The sequence below is a fragment of the Canis lupus genome, chromosome 10, assembly GCF_048164855.1.
Source record: "Canis lupus baileyi chromosome 10, mCanLup2.hap1, whole genome shotgun sequence".
Classification (NCBI taxonomy): Eukaryota; Metazoa; Chordata; class Mammalia; order Carnivora; family Canidae; genus Canis; species Canis lupus.
This window is the reverse complement of record NC_132847.1, coordinates 41,664,669-41,681,934: the sequence shown is the minus strand read 5'-3', so window position 1 is coordinate 41,681,934 and position 17,266 is coordinate 41,664,669. Positions and strand designations below refer to the sequence as shown.

Here is a 17,266-nt window from a genome sequence, read left to right as displayed (position 1 = left end):
CAATTTATTGCTGTAGCTTTGGGTAATTATCTGGTTATTTTAACATAATCATTTGCATCTAGTTAACTCTAAAACAGTACTCACAAAGCCAAGTTCCCTTCAGACTACTTAACTCCATTAGTCTTCCATGGCCCTAAAGCTATGAAGCCCAATGGAAAATGCATGGCCTGTGAAACCAGGTGAGAGATGAAGGCTGAAAACTCACAGAAGAAGAGGACCCACCAAACTCCATGATAAGTAAGATTAACACAATCACATATTTTCTAAAAGGCCCATTTTCTTATGGTTATGAACACGAATATAACATTTCTAGTTGATACTGACTTGTACTACTGTTAAAAAAGCACTGAACAAAAAAAACAAAAAAACAAAAAAAGCACTGAACATAATTTCAATACCTTAGAATAAGAACAAGCACACCAAAGCATACCTCATGTCTTTCAAACTTTTCAAATATTTTTTCTCACAAGATCTTACAGTAGGATTCTTTCAATAAATCAAGATGACACAAAAACTCAATACTTAGTAAGCATACTGCAAGCCAGCGAATTCCACCAGAGGTTAAGTGACTGCCAAAACAAAGGAAGAAAATAGCCTCGAAATTTCTTCTCTTACCTACTTATTTACTTAGCTTCTGCTTATTAGTAGTCTAAGGCTTTTGTTTAGTATCAACTACCTGTGCATGAATCTGAGCCAGAGTGCTTAAACATAATATAGCTTCTTTCTATAAGGTAAGAAAGGGCAAAGACATATCAAGCATTAATACATCTCATACAGACCTGTTAACTTAATGAAAGAAATAGAAACAACCCTCCAATAACAGATTACAATCATAACTCATTTCAACTGAGTCTATTCCAACTGGAAAACTTGCTTTTTCCAAATATTTAGTCCTTTCCTTTTGGCTACTTTACCTATAACTAAGGTCCAGTGAAAGGGTATGAAACGGTCACTTCAATAAGGAGAAGTGAGGAGAAAACAGTGTTTCCTAAGGGCACCTGAGTGGGTCAGTCAGTTAAGTGTTCAGGACTCTTGATTTCAACTGCAGTAAGGATCTCAGGGTCATGGGATCTGCTAGTTGGGTTCTGCGCTCAGTGGGGAATCTGCTTGAGATTCTCTCCCTCTGCCCCTTCCCCTGCTCTCTCTCTCTCTCTCTAATAAACAAACAAACAGTATGTCCTAGTTCAAGGATACTTCTTTTATCCTTCTCACAAAAACTCTACTTCTACATTATTAATGCTACGGCCTTTGCTTATGTTAAGAATTTGAATAAGCATTTAAGCATTTCACTCTACTATTCATCTTAACAGCACAAGGACACTCATTTCTTTCAAAACTATCCAAGAAATAATCAACAGAAGTATAACATACCAAATTCTATTTCTACCACTGCTTCTTAAACATTTATTGAGTAAAGAAACAAACCCAATGATCACTCTAGTACTTCCCAATCTTTTCCATTTCACAGCACACATGAATATCAAGTTTATAAGAAGAGTGGAGTAGGGATCCCTGGGTGGCACAGCAGTTTGGCACCTGCCTTTGGCCCAGGGCGCGATCCTGGAGACCTGGGATCGAATCCCACGTCGAGCTCCCGGTGCATGGAGCCTGCTTCTCCCTCTGCCTATGTCTCTGCCTCTCTCTCTCTGTGTTACTATCATACATAAATAAAAATTAAAAAAAAAAAAAGAAGAGTGGGGTAAATATCTGAAACACTAAGTAGCCAGAGGTGACCAACCAAGCACTCCGAGCTTGGACAACTACCTGGCTGCCTGAGAGCTCAGAGGGGAGGATACAAGGGCACACCTGGTGTGTACTTACACCATTTTCAGTGTTCCCAGAACACTGAGAAGTTCTCTGCTACACTTTTTTGCCGATTTAACATATTCCCACCTTTATGTCAGGAAACTATTTTCCCTTTGGTGAATCATCCCACCCTCAATCCACATGATCCTGGTGGCACAGACAATTTCAACGCTGACACTTCACTCACTTCCATTCTACCCATGATGGCCAATTAAAGTACATGAAAGTGTCCCAATATCCTGCCATAATGGTTGATCAACATGGGCACATAACCCAACAAGGTCAATAGAAATACCTCTACATCTCTCTTCCTTTTGGACTGTGAATATAAGATTATAAGGCTTTGGGCTTTCAGCAAATTCACAGAGAAAACAAAGGAACTGTATAGTGAATATACTGCCCAGGCCATGCTTATTCTAAATTCTGGAGTTAATAAAAACTGTTTAAGACAGATGTGTCTCTGTTACTTATAACCAAGAGTATCACCCTAGAATTTCAAGACCAATGCATTTCCTGAATATCAACACATAATCTGATATAATACATGTTTTACATCAGTGGCACACATAGGTCAGATAACTTACTATAGGACTTCTTTAGATAATCTCCAGGCATTATTTATGCATTAACTATTATAAATATATTATCCTATAAGGTATTAGCACTGAAACAAAACATTTATCAGAAGCAGAATTATTCAATTGCACTGCTGGGGATTTACCCCAAAAATGCAGATGCAATGAAACGCCGGGACATCTGCACCCCGATGTTTCTAGCAGCAATGTCCACAATAGCCAAACTGTGGAAGGAGGCTTGGTGTCCATCGAAAGATGAATGGATAAAGAAGATGTGGTTTATGTATACAATGGAATATTACTCAGCCATTAGAAATGACAAATACCCACCATTTGCTTAAATGTGGATGGAACTGGAGGGTATTATGCTGAGTGAAATAAGTCAATCAGAGAAGGACAAACATTATATGGCCTCATTCATTTGGGGAATATAAATAATAGTGAAAGGGAATAGAAGGGAAGGGAGAAGAAATGGGTAGGAAATATCAGAAAGGGAGACAGAACATGAAGACTCCTAACTCTGGGAAATGAACTAGGGGTGGTAAAAGGGGAGGAGGGCGGGGGGGCGGGGGGGTGGGGGTGAATGGGTGACGGGTACTGAGGGGGGCACTTGACGGGATGAGCACTGGGTGTTATTCTCTATGTTGGCAAATTGAACACCAATAAAAAATAAATTTATTATTTAAAAAAGCAGAATTATTACAGAAGGTGAAGAGAAAAATAAAGTGGGAAGCAAAGTGAAATGATTCACATTATGTATACAACCATATATGATGCAAAGATACTTAGGGCATTACAGATCCACTTGAAGAATCAGATCATAAGAGATCTAGTCAAAAGGAAAACTTTCTGTGATCGGTAGTTGTTTATTTGACTAAAAGGAATAAGTATGACAAGTTGAGGATAAAAAGAATCCAAATACAGTAACTTCATATCCTAGATAAACATATTTATCCCACCTCTAGAACTAATTTTTTTTCCTATAGGAACACAAATTCTCCATAAAGAGATCAACTTTTTCTTCACCGTTTGAAAAGAAGTATAAGCACATACCATTCCTGTTTGCTCAGGAAACCCTTCCCTTTGCAGGAAATTACTTCTAGAGGGTCCATCCAGTGGGAAAAAATTAGATTACTTTACCAAATATATGGTTAGCTTAATGGGGGGGGGGAGCCCTATTAATGCCTGATTGCTTATTACACTCCAAGTTTGGTGCAGATAGGAAGAATGATTGTTTACCCCCATACCCTAGTATGTAAATGGTTACCATTCACAGGAAAGGCTCAGTAGTTTTTAGTTTATTAAATGACTGAATGAAGATAGGATCAAACGGTCAAAAGTCAAAAAGATTAATGTCTATTCCACAGGCATCTTTATTCTAAATTAATTAACCTGCCTCTACTTTAAAAGATCAATATTAGAACTAAGGGATATTCATCTTGGAATACGCTCCAGGAGTTAATAAAAGTGCTACCAATTAGCAAATCTACCAATAAACCATAATACCAGAATAGCACCATGTGCAGATTTCACTGTGAAGTATGCTTTCATTAACGAAACATTTGCATCATTAAGTATACATTAACTCAGAGTAAGAACACAAAAGAACAAATTGACAAGACAAAAATAGCCCCCCTACCTCCCTCCCCCAAAAAAGAATCAACCCATAATTTAAGACATTGATAAAAATCACCTGCAAACTAAGAATAATCTACAATTCTAAAAGTTAAGCTTTACCCCAATCATTGTACCATTATTTTCTTACTTTACCTGAGAGGAATCTGCCTGGGCTAATTCTGTAGTGACCTTCAGGATTTGGCGAAGATTTTGCCCTTGATCTTCAACAAGGAGGTGAGCCAGCAAAAGGAAAACATGTACAGGGATCGCCGTGGTAATAGGGAGCAAGGACTCTATGGAAAACAACCAGTCACTTGCAGCAGACTCTTCTCTCATTACTTCAAGGATCCTCCAGGCTGTAAATATTGATCCATACGTGCCAGTTATGGGGAACACAAGCTTGTAGGAGAGCTGAAAAACAAACAAACAAAAAGGCATGAATAAATGAGGTAAGTATATTTGCCAGAGATATATTCATTTTTTTAGACTATATCATAAGAAATCAATCCTTCTGACAAAATACAAAATTTTGTATTTTGCCGAAAACTCCTCGGCACATATTTGAGCTAATACAACAAAAAGAAAATAGATGGAACTATCTAGAACAGTTGATTTCAACTTTTCCTATTTACCAGTCGATCCCAGTTAAGGCAGGGGGGATAAAAAGGATCAATACACAAGATTTAGAGGCAACAGAGTTTGAAAAAAAAATCCAGTATCACTAAAAAAATATTCACTAGTAAGAGATAAGATTTTTTTCAAAGATTTTATTTATTTATTTGAGAGAGAGTGCATGTGCATGGAGGGCAAAGGGGCCAGCGAGCAGGGACAGAAGCAGACTGCACCGTGCGTCTCAATCCCAGGACCCTAAGATCAAGACCCATGCCAAAATCAAGAGTTGAAGGTTAACCAACTGTGCTACTCTGGCACCCCATGAGAGGGAAGATTAAAAAAAAAAAAAAAAGTCATTGTATGTGCCCAGCTCCTCCTCTAGTAAGAGACAATCCCAGGCAGGTGGCAGATTTGGACTGAGGACAATTCATCTTTGCAACAGTATGTTGACAGGAACAGAGTTGGTTCAGCAACAACCTGAGAATTAATGACTGTGAATAACTTCTGCAATAAGAAATAGTCCGACAGCTCTAAATTGAAATGATACCCAAAGAAGAGGTTATGCATACGTCAATCTGAGAAATGGCTCCTCACAGAAATAAAGTAGTGCAGTCAGGGACAGCGAAGAGACAGCAGTCTGCCAAGGGGAACGGTGTGCCCACATGGCTCAGGAGAAGCCGGAGACATTAGAGAAGCATAAATAACTGCCTGCTAATAAAACGATTCAATTCCTTCAGAGTGGGATGAAACAAATTAGAAATCTCTAGACTCTCCTGTTATTAGAGACTAACTTATATGGATACAGCTAACAACTAAAAGGATGGGAAGTAAAAATTAAGCTTTAGAAATGTCTTTCTTTCTTTCTTTTTTTTTTTTTTTTTTTTTTTTTTTTTTTTTTTTGGTAAGTAGGCCCCCACATCCAGCGTGGGGCTTGAACTCATGACCTTGAGATTCAGTCACATGTTCTACCATCTGAGCCAGCCTGAAATTTTTTAAGTAACATCTTTACTGAGATATAATTCACATACCATAAAACCTACCCTTTTAAAGTTTACAACTCCGTGAACTTTAGTAATTCCTGGAGAAGTGGAACCATCACCAGGGCAAGCTTTCATCATCCCCAGATGGAAATCCCATCTCCCTTAACACTCACTCCTTATTCCCCCAACACCACACTCACAGCCCCTGGTGACAACTACTTCATCTACTTTGTTTCTATTCTGACTATTTCATATAATAGAAACCTCACCGGATGTGTTGTCTGGTGACTGGCTCCTTTCGCATTGCATATTTTCAAGGTTCATCCAGACTGTGATTTGTATCAATACTCCTGTTTCTTTTCATTGGCAAGTAATATTCCATCTATGGATATACCACATTGTTACCCATTCATCAATTAACAGACATTGGGCTGTTTCCACTTTCTGGCTATCATGAATAATGCTGCTATGAATAGTCCGATTAAAGTTTGTGTGAGGACATGGGTGTTCAGTTGTCTCAAGTATATGCTTTAGAGTAGAGATGACATTTGAAAGTAAATCCCACTGTCAAAACAAATGAGGAAGTTATCTTTATTGATATGAAAAGAGCTCTCATGAAAATACAAGTTGCAGATAGTGTGCCTGGAATGCTACCAATTATTTTTTGAAAGGGAGTGGGGACTATATATTTGTATTTGCTTATATATGCAAGGAAAAGTATGAGACAGATACAAAATAAATTAACAGCCACTAATCATTTTCTATTTGAGGGTGGGAACTGAACAACCAGAATCAAGGGTGAGAAGGAAACTTTCCATTGTATACCATTTTATAACTTTTGAGCCACGTGGATGTGTTGTAATTTTTTAAAATAATAAATTTTGAAAGTTAAAGATTTATATTTATCATAGCTCTTTCTCTCTAAAAATACTTCCCCTACCCAAAGATGAAATTCACTAAGAACCAGAGTCAAGTTCTTTAGAAAAAGGACAAACAGCACCAGACTTAAGATTTAAAAAGCCAGGACTTTAGCACAGCCATGCCAGATAGAAGCTATTACACAATCTCTGAGCCTCACTTTGCTCACTTGTAAGATGGAAGTAATGAGTACTTTCCTGCCAAGATTATTGAGGTAGATAGTGACACAATAAAGCACCTAGCACAGTCTCTAAAGTTGCAAAATACAGAGAAATATGATCTCTGTCATCTTTCGGAGAGAAAAATAAAACTGGTAGATAGGAGTATAAAAGAAAGTAATTGGAAATCACCATGAACCATAAATTGAGTCAAAAGCAGCAACATTACCCAGACGGGTAAGAGTAAACATACTGAAACAGAAAAGAAATCCTGTTTTACTTGAAGTATTATGTTGATGTTTAGGCTCTGTTTTTTGTCTGTTTGCCTCAGGTTAGAACAGCAGGAGAAAAGCACAGTGTTGAATGAAACATCCCAGAACAGTCTCTCTGTCCCAGTGAGTGACAGCTGCCCCTGGCACAGTCCCAGGGCAAGGATGCAACCCAGAGCTTTCTCTACACCAGCTACCAAATCCTGGCCCCACAGCCCAAGGGAGGGCCTGTGAAAGTGCTGGCAGGCTCCATAGTTTAGAGGAGAAAGCAGGTGTTTAAAATAAAAGAGGTTTATGTTAGGTAAATTACATCTCAGTAAAAAAAAATATATATATATATATATGTGTGTGTGTGTGTGTATGAGAAAAGAAACCATTAAAAAGTAACACTTAAATAAATATTAAATGGTTATAAAACATATTTTACAGATATTAGTTGCAAATCTTCATTCTAAAAAGTTCATAATAAAAATGTTCAGGTTTGTTAATTATTAACAATAAGACAGACAACTGATAGTACTCCTTTGTCTAAAGGGGTCTGAAAAAGAAATTGTGAGTTCAGTGAACAATCTAGATTTTCATTAACTTTAAAGAATAACATTCATCTGGGGCACCTGGATGGCTCAGTCGGTTATGTGTCAAACTCTTGATTTCAGCTCAGGTCATGGTCTCCACATCCTCAGACCAAGCCCGATGTCAGGCTCCACACTCAGCAGGGAGTCAGCTTGGGATGCTTCCCCTCTTCCACCCCCTCTACCCTTCCCTCTGCAATCTAGCTCTTGCACACTCTCTCTCAAATAAATAAAACTTAAAATTAAAAAAAAAAAAAAGAATAACACTTCTCTGTAATAGTGATTAAAATTGGCTTAACTGAAGTAGAGCCAGGATTTGATCAGGAGAGGGAGTACTGAAACTCAAACCTGCAGTCCCTTAAAAGGAGGATAGTTTTTTGCTAGAAGGGATTTAACCACTCACCAGAGCAGAAGCAGAAGACTGGACTAGCCAAAGCCTCAAGAGGTTCATTCTACTCTTTCCCTTATTTAGAATCCAGTCAGGAGTGGAGAGGCAGGCCATCTGGGTGGCCCAGGCAGTTGAGCATCCGCCTTCAGCTCAGGTCAGGTCGTGATCCCAGGATCCTGCGATCAAGCCCTGCGTCGAGCTCCCTGCTCAGCAGGAGCATGCTTCTCTTTCCCCCCTCTTTCCCTCCCCACTGCTCATGCTTTCTCCCTGTCTCAAATAAATAAAATCTTAAAAAAAAAGAGAGAGATAGAGAGAGAGCAGAGAGGTTTGGGAGGGCTGCTTATCACCAAAGAACAACTCACACCATCCTCAGTATCCATGTTATTCAGAAGATGATGGTAGACAAACAAGATCTAGGACTTACCAATTCCTTTCAACTTCCAACCAAAAGCTTTTATGAAACTGGTTTATTTTAATGTACTATGACTTAGTGTTAGCCTGTAAATCTGAAACTGTTCTATTTATTCACAAGTACAGCACAAAAATGATAAATTACCATGCCAAAAAAATAAAAAATCAAATTAGAGGCAATAGGATGTAAGCTCTACAGTTAAACAGGTCAAAAATCTGAATGTCAACTCTATCTTTCACATCTGTATAATTTAGGTAATTTAACCTCCCTAGCCTCAGTTTCTTCACTTGTCAAGTGCATATTCTATGAATGTCATCAGAGAAATGCAGATCAAAACCATAAGGAAAACCAAAATCACTTCACACCTGCTAGAAGCAAAAACATAGACAATGACAACTGCTGGCAAGCATGTGGGCAAATTGGAGTCTTCATACACAGCTGGTGGGTATGTGAAATGGCAGAGTCCTTTTGGAAAACAGTCTGGCAATTCCTCCCACAATCAACAGGGTTATTGTATGATCTAACAATTCCGCTCCTAGGTATTTACCCAAGAGACAGGAAACCATGTCCAGATAAATACTTGTATAGAAACGTTCATAATGGCACTATTCATTAATAGCCAAAAAGTGAAAACAACCCAAATGTTCATCAACAGATGAATGGAAAAGTAAAATGTGGTGTATATCCATGCAATGGAATACTATTTAGGGATTTTTCCTACCATGGCTGTCAGGAGCATTCAGGAGACTCCGGCAGGTATCTTCCTGTGGAGGACCCAAGGCACCCCAGGGGTGACTTCCTACACACTAGCTCTGGTCTGACACACCCCAAAAACCTTCACCATCCAACAGGCCAGAGCCACATTCTTTCTATAAAGTCTGATCTCAGTCTGGAGGAGGAAAACCTTCTCTGTTCCTTCCTTGGGTAATATCTCAAGTCCTAGAAGTAGTAGCTGCTCCTTACATTTATTAATGCAATAGCTCCTAGAGCCTCTTTTATAACTGCTAGTAATTGAGACTGTTTACTAGTTAATAATTCTTTGTATTAAGTTTTTCTTTGTTCAAATTACCAGCACAGTCTCTCTCTCATGTCTAGACCCAGGCCTGGTGCTTTCTTTCTTCCCCTACATTCCCTGGAGGCCAGGGCACAAATATTTTACAATTTACAACTGGTGTCTGCTTCTTTTTTTTTTTTTTTTAAGCCTAGGAAAACATAAATAGGTGGTTTTAAATATCACATTTAATAGCCTAATAGAAGGGATCCTGTTTTCCACGCACCACTAAAAAATATTAAAAGCTTATTAGATTATGTTAATCTTTAAGAGAAGATGAGTGGCTGTTTTGATAGCTTACATTTTTTAATTCTAAAAATTGAAAGTTGAAATGTTTTTAATTTCATGGTTATCAACACTTCAGAAACGGATAGGGAATACAGAATTGCATGGTACAGTTTATTTACCCTGGTTCTCATTCACCAGAACTGTGCTTCTTAAGAACTGCTCTAGTTCTAAATCAAACATGCTAAGTCAGAGTCATCTATATAAAAAGAAATAATAAAAATGTATGGAGATAGTAAAATGATCTTCTGTATCCTTATGAGAAGCTCACAACGCTCAGTGAATAGAAATTTACTGAATGTTTATCTCACAGTAAACAATGTGTCAGGTGTTGAGGATGCAAAGTTAAATAGGTACACCTAATTTATTTAAGTATATGGAAAATAGAGTGTTCAATTAAATACTGGCTAAAAGACTTTGAAGACTCATCTATGATCAGGTGACAAAGATAAAGCAAAAACACTCATGTGGAAAAAATAAAAAATGTTCAACAACTGTTGCAATTTCAATTTTAACATGCTTTGAAAATAAAGGCAAACTGTGAGATGGGCCAAGACCTTTTCCCTCAGTAAGCTCGCAGTATAAGCTGGAAGTACATATATATACAGCTCTCTAACTTAAGACACAACACAACTGAGAAATACTAAAAGTGCTGGGGATGCCAAGAAGAAGGTCATGAATTTGGACTCTGGGAGGCTGAGAACATTTGGCTGGGTCTTGAAGAATGAGTAGGTCAGGAGGAGACAAAACAGCATTATGAGCAAAAGCAAAGATTCAGGAAGAGATGTGGAAAGTTTATATCTTGTTAAATTTATAGGTATGTTGGGAATATAGAGACCTGCCCAGGCATGGAAGAAAAGCCAACAGCAAACTGTGGCTTACAGTTTTAAAAATGGTGATCATATCTCCCCTCACATTAACATCAAGAGAATGTTCAGAGCCCCTGTAGTACTTGCTCCTCCCTCTTCACCAGCTGCTGAAGAGAAAGTTCAGCTACTCGTGTTAATGAATAAGATTCACACACACCTGAGTGAATGGTACACTGAGTGCTCCTGTATTAGAGCCAGGGTGATTCTCAGGAAATATCGCTTGTGAGCCAAAAGGACAGAACTCTTAGACATAAGCGCATCCTTCACCAGCCCCAATCCCATCCAGAATCCAATCACTGTTCTAGATGAGCAAACCACAAGGGAAAGTAAAAGGCTATTAGAAAATTTGGGCCACATTCTGTATTCCTATCACAGAGAAGGCAAGAGCTTCCTTCTCTTAATTCAAGTCGATTACCTACTTCAAGCTTTCAAGTTTTAGACAAACAATCAGGAATGAGGAGGATGTAGTAGACAGTCAATGTGCCTACAGGCTAGTTTCTGCTGCACCCTCAAACCAGGAATTACAGTGCCTGGCTTTCTGTGGCTCGGACATCTCACAACACACAATTAGAGGTATCCCTGCCTTGGCAGATGAAACAACTGGCTCTTGCCTGCATTTATTTATGTCTCTCTCCATGGGGACAGGAGATTCACCAGTTTAACTTCTGTAGTCCTCCCTCAATCCCCATCACATTCGTAGCTAGGAAACTAATACTACATTTTACTGAAGGCAAAACTCAAATACCAAAAGAGAAAATGTCTAACTAGCGCAGGCCCAGAAGCCAGCCATTAACCAGATGTTGACAATACCTTCACATTACCCTAACAGACAGCATGAGACTGCCACAGAAGACTGAGGCCTGCCCAGCAGGCGGGAATGGGGATGCAGTATGTTGGACCTACAGTTTTCCAATGAGGCAGCCGCTAGCCATCAAGAGCCTGCATGCCAAGGGAAACAGCATTAGAGGCTACATGTTAAAAACTGAAGTCTTGGGATCCTTGGGTGGCTCAGCGGTTTAGAGTCTGCCTTTGACCCAGTGCCTGATCCTGGAGACCCGGGATTGGGTCCCGCGTCGGGCTCCCTGCGTGGAGCCTGCTTCTCCCTCTGCCTGTGTCTCTGCCTCTCTCTCTGTCTCTCATGAATAAATAAATAAAATATTTAAAAAAAAAAATGTAGTCTTAGGCCTTACAAATCCCAGGCATTTGAGATTTCCCACCTTTAGAGTGTCCCAGATGTAACAACATGCTGCATAAAGGCATAAATTCAACAGTATGAGAAGAAAAAAAGGATTCCTTGCTCAAATGTGTTGGAGAAGCACCAGGTTAAACAGAACTAGTTCCTGTTCTGCAGAATTTCTCAGGACCTTTAACTACTAATGTAGTCAGAAAACTCGAGGAAAAAAAGTATACAGCATTTCCAAAGCTTATTTTACCCTCCCCTCTCACAGTCCAGAAGAATATACTAATAGCTACACCACTGGCTGACAGAATGGCAAACTTCCAGGAGAGGAGTTTATTTATTTATTTTTTAAAGATTTTATTTATTTATTCATGAGAGAGAGAGAGAGGCGCAAAGGGAGAAGCAGGCTCCATGCAGGGAGCTCGACATGGGACCCTATTCCAGGACTCCAGGATCAGGTCCTGGACTGAAGGCAGTGCTAAACCGCTGAGCCACCTGGGCTGCCCCAGAAGAGGAGTTTAAACCCAAACAGGTACTTCCTCAGGAGGGGAGATTACCTGCACAAACAGAAGGTCCACATTACCACTTTACTTTTATTGAAGAGAAACAAGGTTGAACTCTTTACCTTTTGGTGGTCATTTCTGTAGGACTCCTGCTGTACCATTTCCAAAACGTCTAGAGCCAACTGCTGCCTTGAGGGACCTTCTTCATCCATGTATATACAGTCTTCCAAGGCAGTAGAAGACAGTATCTGCAGAACTGGCATCACCAGCACCAAGGATGACCTTGGGATTTTCTGACCCTCCGCAAGAGAGAGAAGCTTCAAAGCTATTCATCAAAACAATAATTCACAGTTAAAAAATTACTACCACAATCAAACAAAATGCTATTTTGTTTAAGAGTGATATGCAGAAAGTTTTCTTACCCCTTTACAATTGGGTCAGACACGTAACTAAGATGATCAATCTTCTCTTTTTAGAAAGGAACCTAAAAATTAGCTATTATCTAAAATAAGCTGTTAACGTGTGTGCCTGATAACTTGAGGATACTCTTAGAGAAAATTCATACCATGAAATAAAAACCAAATCTTTAAAATAAAATTCAGCTGGGGTGCCTGGGTGGCTCAGTCAGTTGAGCATCCAACCCTTGGTTTTAGCTCAGGTCATGATCTCAGGCTCCTGAGATCAAGCCCTGCATCAGACTCCCTGCTCAGGGTAGAGTCTACTTGAGATTCTCTCCCTCTTCCTTTGTCCTCCCCTTCTCCCTCAACCCCATACACACTGTATGCTTTCTCTCCCTCTCTCCCTCCCTCTCTCTCTCTCTCTCAAGTAAATAAATAGATAGATAGATAGATAGATAGATAGATGATAGATAGATAGATAGATAGATAGATAGATAGATAGATGATAGATAAATAAATATCTTTAAAGATAAATAAAATAAAATTTGATTCAACTTTTGTCCTTATATTGTCAGGTCCTTCTACTGCCCCCAACAGAGCCAAGAGACCAGAGTTCCTGATCAGTGGATTTTTAAAGCAATGTGCATGCTTCCCTTAAAAACCCAGGTTAAAATTATATTGAGGTACAGTAGTAAACAAGGTGAAGCAGGGATGTCCTTCAGTGTAATTGCTAAAAAGATAATCAGAAAAAGTCTCAAAGTCCATAAGCAGCAACAATCAAACCCAGTTTTAAAGATGATTCTCTTTAACATGGACACTCAACTTACACATCAGAAATACACGCACAAATGTACAATAACTTAGTTACATGTATAATCTCCCCTAGGCCATTAACAGAATAAGTGAAAGCATAAATATATTTTTTTTACAATTATTAGATGAAGCCTAATTTACCAAAAGATGTTATTCATAAGCTTCCAAGCTAGATTATTGAAGTCATCAACTGATTTCCTCACTACACCAAAAAACTTCTACAAGCCTTAAGTCATGTCAATGAGTTGCCAATTTTTTTCTTTTCGTCACTTGGAAGTCAAACCTGAATATGGTATGAAGTACAAACTCATGTTACTCTAACACTGCTAATTGACCTTTTCTGCCTAAATGTCTTTAATTAAATTTTTAAAATATGGGACACTTCACAAATGTGCATGTTACCTTTGCACAGGGGGCCATGCAAATCTTTTCTTTATCATTCCAAATGAAATATTAGTCTTTATCCATAATTGTCTCTGAGAGATTATGAAAATCTATTATCTTTACTAAAACAAGAAATGCACACATTTCTATCTTCTATATTATAAATCTCTCAAGCATTTTTACAAATTGCTATTTACAATCAAGGCTAGTGTTAATAATTAAGAAGCATAATATTGTATTAATGCTATGCATTTGTTACATTTGAAATCATCAATATCTTCTCAGTTACCCTATTTGAACACTCTTTCCCAATATACTAAACAACCGATATTCCCTACTTTTCAAAGTAACACACTGGATGATGGCAACGTTCTACAACTAGATTATAGTGCTGGTTGCACAGCTCCGTAAATTCATTTAAAAAAAAAAAAAAGGCCACTTTATTGTTACACCAAAAATGTTGAACTTTATGGTAAATTATACCTCAATAAAGCTGTTTAAAGAAGAAAACAAAACTATGGCTGTCAGAAGTACCAGCCCTGGCAAATTATACATATGGGAAATGCCATGTGCACTGCTAGCAGAACAACAAAATCAACAAAAAAGGCAAAAGCAGTTCAGAAAAAGCCTCAGGAGGAGGGCACAAATGAGCACAAGACCAACAGACAAAACCAGCATATGAAGCCAAGGGCCCCTTTGTGTGCTAAAGCCATTCTCAAGACAGATTGTAAGTGGAAGAGCAATTCACTCTCAAAATTATGATGAATTAAAATGTCTACAATGAGCTACACAATCAGTATTTACCTCAAGCACTTTAAAAAGAGGGTTGGGATATATCACCAGATCATGGCACCAGGCAACATAATTTAGACAGATCCTCCATTACTACACATAGATGTTACATGGAGTAAAGAGAGGCAACATTAGCATAAAAGCTGCATTTTAAAGGTGTGGCTTGGTTGCCAATCTGCCAGGCCTTTCAACTTGACTTTTTTACCATATTCTTAAACAGAATATTTTTTACCTCCTCAAAGGGAGGTAAAAGCTCCATTCCTCACTCTTGCTGAAGTCAACTCTGGAGAGTCAGAAGAATGTTACCTCTTATTTGTTTCTAGCTAGGTTAATATAATAACCATAAGCTAAATCTTGTTCAATGTTGCAACAATTTTGAATGTAAAAGTATATAGAGTTTAAGAAACAAATGCAAATGCTAAACACTTAATTTGTTTCCAAAGGTTTTATGCTATTGATTTTCAGTTTGATGAATAAGCTGTAAATAAGCTGAGATGCCAAAAAAAAAAAAAAAAAAAAAGCTGAGATGCCTTTCAAAACAATGACCAATGTCATTGTTACATGATTTAGATTATTATGTCTTAATGGACAGCCATGGTACTTCGTAAATTATGGCATATGGAGCCTTTGCACAACACATCTTGTTGGATAAGAAAAACAAAGTTCTATTTCAGAATGAATGGTTAATTAGGAAAATTCTAGAATGAAAATTCAAAGTATACAGGACTTTATAGCATAATACACATAGCTCAAGTCCCATAACTCAAGTGGCTCCTGCTAACGCTTTTTTTATGTTTACATTTTACTCTTTTGAGGGTATTTTTATTTACCTAGACTTAGGATTGGCTTCTGCTGACTTGCTGGAGTCTGTAGCAATAGTAAAGCTATTCCAATTATGACGAGTTCAACAGGAAAATCCTAAAAGAAAAACAAGAAAGGAGTTGAAGAAGTTCCCAGAGCCATGACTTTATAACATGTATCCAGGAAGAGTGTATTTAACATGAAAGATGACCAACCTATTGTACACCAAGTTATTTACAGTAAGCCTGCTCTGCTACAGGAAGGATGGTGACTGTCACAGCAATCACACATAAATTCAAAATGTTATCATATCTGGTTGAAGAGCAGAGGCTATACACCAAAATAATTTAAAGAGAAAATGCCTTAACACAACAAACACACATCTTGAAAAACAATCTTTCAAATCAATGAAAATCTACCTGAAATACTAAAAGAATACTTCACTTCTGAAAGTAGATCAATTATCTACTCACCTCATACAGGCATAATTCATCTATATAACTTACATAAAGAACTACACTTAACAAATTTTAATAAATCATATTATTTTGGGGCACTTGGGTGGCACAGTCAATTAAGCATCCCACTCTTGGTTTAGGGTCACATCATGACCCTACGTAGGGAGATCATGCCCCACACTGGACTCCATCATCAGTGGGGGGGGTGGGGGGGTCTTCTTTCCCTCTCCCTCTACCCTCACCCTGCTTGCTCAAGCATGCTCTCTCTGAAATAAATATATCTTTAAATATATCTAAAAAAATAAAAATAAAAAATAAGTCACGTTATTTTAATAAAAGAAACAGTAATACCCAGGGAGGCAGAGATCATTTTTAAATTACAGTAATCTATTAAGCATATTTAAATGTAGCAAAGCAACAACCATAGAAACTGAAAATCATTATTTTTCACCAACTGTATCAATGAAATGAAAAAGAAAACTGGATGTAAACATCGAGTTCTAATAAGTAAATTCCAAGAGATATAAGATGTTATTTGAGCCTTCTAAATAAAGAAAACATTAACAAATACTAAAACTAAAGAAGAAAGGTCCAGAACACTTTGCCAAAATTACTTCATTCTGAAATTTTATAGAAGCAACTAAGATCAGAAGTATCTATGAATCAGGATGAAAAGAAAAAGAAAAAGAAATGTTTGTAGATCCACATGTTAAGAAAACACTTGGAGAAAATGAACTAGTCTGACAAACTCAGAAGTTACAATTAGAGATGCTATAAACTCTGGCACAAATAAGTGTATAATAAATATACATCTACATCTCAGCTTTATCATTTTAAAAAGTGAAAATAACCTGTAAATTCTTCCCAAGTGCTTGCTTATAGACTTTTAAAAACCAGCAAAAGAAGGAAAGAAAATTGTTTTAATGAAGTATTTTCTAATATGTGTCTTTGGACCTCATTCTGCTCACTGCTTTGAAATACAGTTGAGAACAACGAAGCAACAACTATGGGTATTTGAGGACAATCAATGCATTTTTGAAACCAATACACTTCTTGTATCACACCATTCTTTGTCATGAACAATTCCTCAATTTCATTTCATATTCTGCATATCCATTTAAAAAAGAAAAGAAAAAGTAGCAAGGTCATGTAAATCTCAAATTTCCTGGCTATCAAGAAGATCAGAGACAAATCAAAGTAGGACTTTATACTAAGTCTATACTTGAAAGCCTTTTCCACACAAACTATGATTCCAGAGCCACAACATACATTTTGGGGTTCTGACATGGACTAGGAGCATGCTAAGTGGATGGAACTTCTTTCTTTTAAGAGAGAGAGGAAGAGAGTTTGTGGTGATGGAGGGAGAGAGGTCAGGGCAGAGGGAGAGAGAACTTCAAGTGGGTTCCATGCCTAGCACAGAGCCTG

The 17,266-nt window shown here is 37.9% G+C and overlaps 1 protein-coding gene and 2 non-coding genes across 4 annotated transcripts in view; all 3 read right to left on the bottom strand.

Moving 5' to 3' along the window:
• FOCAD (focadhesin) overlaps positions 1-17,266 on the bottom strand; it is a 312,742-nt gene that overhangs the window by 198,225 nt on the left and 97,251 nt on the right. For both annotated transcript variants that reach the window (XM_072841513.1, XM_072841514.1), the window contains exons 9-11: positions 15,413-15,500; positions 12,318-12,520; positions 4,152-4,409 (exon numbers count right to left, since the gene is read on the bottom strand). In XM_072841513.1, coding sequence (XP_072697614.1) covers positions 4,152-4,409; positions 12,318-12,520; positions 15,413-15,500 — 549 coding nt within the window. The remainder of the gene's footprint in view (positions 1-4,151; positions 4,410-12,317; positions 12,521-15,412; positions 15,501-17,266) is intronic.
• On the bottom strand, positions 7,052-7,178 carry LOC140642054 (small nucleolar RNA SNORA30/SNORA37 family). Its single transcript, XR_012038633.1, has one exon. It is a non-coding gene; the product is annotated as a small nucleolar RNA SNORA30/SNORA37 family (small nucleolar RNA).
• Positions 13,774-13,877, bottom strand: LOC140642040 (U6 spliceosomal RNA). The gene has a single exon (XR_012038622.1). It is a non-coding gene; the product is annotated as a U6 spliceosomal RNA (small nuclear RNA).